The sequence below is a fragment of the Cicer arietinum genome, chromosome 3, assembly GCF_000331145.2.
Source record: "Cicer arietinum cultivar CDC Frontier isolate Library 1 chromosome 3, Cicar.CDCFrontier_v2.0, whole genome shotgun sequence".
Classification (NCBI taxonomy): Eukaryota; Viridiplantae; Streptophyta; class Magnoliopsida; order Fabales; family Fabaceae; genus Cicer; species Cicer arietinum.
The window spans coordinates 53,512,230-53,514,512 of NC_021162.2; the positions used below are offsets into that span (position 1 = coordinate 53,512,230).

The following is a 2,283-nucleotide window of genomic DNA, read 5'->3' on the forward strand; positions in this document are numbered from 1 at the left end:
CAATATACATTTTGAATAGATGTCCAACCAAGAGACTAGGTAGTATGACACCTGAAGAAGCTTGGATTGGAAGAAAGCTAGATGTGAATCATATGAGAGTGTTTGGCTCATTGTGCTTCAGGCATGTGCTAGCTTAAAATAGAAGGAAGCTTGATGAAAGGGCTGAAATAATGGTGTTGTTGGGTTATGATGCAACTTGAGCTTACAAATTGTATGATCCAAACAAGAACAAGGTGGTTATAAGAAGAGGCATATTGGTGGATGAATCAAGAGGATCAGACTAGAAAATGAGTGAAGCCAGCTCGAGTAGTGCAACCAGCATAGACATACCAGCCAACTCTATTAGTCCAACCAGTTCCTGAGTCTGTGAGAAGGATCGAAAAAGCTAGACAACCTTCAGTCAGATTGCAACCATATGAATTAACATCTGACTCAGTCATCAAGGCAGATGGAGAATTAATTCGTTTTTCCATGTTGGCTGAATTAGAACGAGTAATTGATGAAAAAGCATTAAGTGATCCTAGATGGAGATTAGCAATGGAGGATGAGCTCAAAGCAATAGAGAGGTTGTTAGATACATGGCCAAACTTGTAGCCCATGGATTCTTTGCAGAAACATGGACTGGACTATGATGAGGTGTTTTCCCTAGTAGCAAGAATTGAAATAGTGAGGATGGTAGTCTCAATGACCAGTAACAAAGGTTGGTCTATGCACCAGCTAGAGGTCAAATCAACATTCCTCAGTGGCACACTAAAGAAGAAGTGTATGTAAAGCACCCACCAAGATATGTGACAATAGGCAAAGAAGATAGTGTGTACAAGCTAAAAAAAGCTCTATATAGCCTGAAGCAAGCCTCTAGGGCCTGAAACAAGAGGATAGATAGATTCATCATAGAGTAGCAGTTTGAAAAGTGTGTGAATGATCATGTAGTGTATGTGAAAAAGGCAACAACATCACCTGTATTATTGATATGCCTTTATTTGGACGACTTGCTAGTGACTGGAAGTGATGAAGCACAAAGTCAGAAGTTCAAGATTAGAATGGAGAATTAGTTTGAGATGTTTGATCTAGGAATGCTATCATATTTCCTTGGCATTAAGTATGAAACCAGAAAAAAAAAATGGATTTTTTATGCATCCAATCTGACTTACGGTGAAGGAGAACAGTGCAAAATAACGGATTCTACAAATAGAGAAGTCGGGTATTATAAAGAGAAATTGATGTTGTTAAAAATCTAGAAAATTGTGTTTAATTGACTAGCTAAATGCGTAAAACAACATATTAAAATTTGGACGAAAACTGAGAAACTTTTCTGGAACAGTTATCGACCACCGGTGCCAAACGATAGTCTAATTGGTTGTGTTTCCTAATTTCCTCATCATTCCAAGCCGCTGCCGTAGCATAATTCCGATTAGTCACATAAAATACACTTCCAAAGACCATTTAATTTTCAAAATTATACCTATATTTTTTAAAATAGTCACATAAAAATGGAATTTTTTATGCATCAAAAGAAGTATGCAAATGATGTATTGAAAATATTCAAAATGCTAGAACCTCAGTAGAAGCAGGGTTGGTACTATCAAATGAGGGCAATAAGAAGATGATTGACCCTACAATCTTCAAGCAAATTGTAGGATCCTTGATGTAATTGTGTATCACAAGGCCATATATTGTATATAGTATTGGGCTGATTAGTAGATACATAGAGAAGCCTAGGACATCACACTACATGGCAGCAAAAAGGATTTTGAGATACATCAATGAAACCATTGAGCTTGGCTTGTTGTATCCCACAAATTCGAATGGAGATGAAGCTGAACTTGTTGGTTTTACTAATGCAGATTGGTGTAGGGATAAGAATGATAGAAAGAGTACCACAGCTTTGTCTACATGTGAAGCTGAATATGTGGATGCATCAATGGCAATTTGCCAAGCTATATGTTTGGATGAATTAATCACAGAATTGGGACTAAAGAATTAATGAAGCAGTAAAATTGAAGATAAACATCAAATCAACAATTGATCTAGCAAGACATCCAAGTTTTTATGGAAGGAGCATGCACATATAAACAAGGTTTCATTTCCTAAGAGATCAAGTGATGAAAGGCAAGATACAGCTAGAGCATTGCAGTATCAATGATCAAAAGGTGAGGAACAATCTTGGATTAACATCAATTGGATCACTTTGAATTAGAGAGCATGTTAAATGTAATTAAAGTGATTTGTAGTTAGTTATGGATGTTAAAATACATTTAGAAATAGTTAAGAAGGTTAGATTAT

The 2,283-nt window shown here is 36.3% G+C and overlaps 1 protein-coding gene across 1 annotated transcript; it reads left to right on the top strand.

Moving 5' to 3' along the window:
* Nucleotides 1-1,732: 1,732 nt before the first annotated feature.
* On the top strand, nt 1,733-1,984 carry LOC140919817 (secreted RxLR effector protein 161-like). Its single transcript, XM_073366468.1, has one exon. It carries the CDS (start codon nt 1,733-1,735, stop codon nt 1,982-1,984), a length of 252 nt encoding a protein of 83 aa, XP_073222569.1.
* The last annotated feature ends 299 nt before the right edge of the window (nt 1,985-2,283 follow it).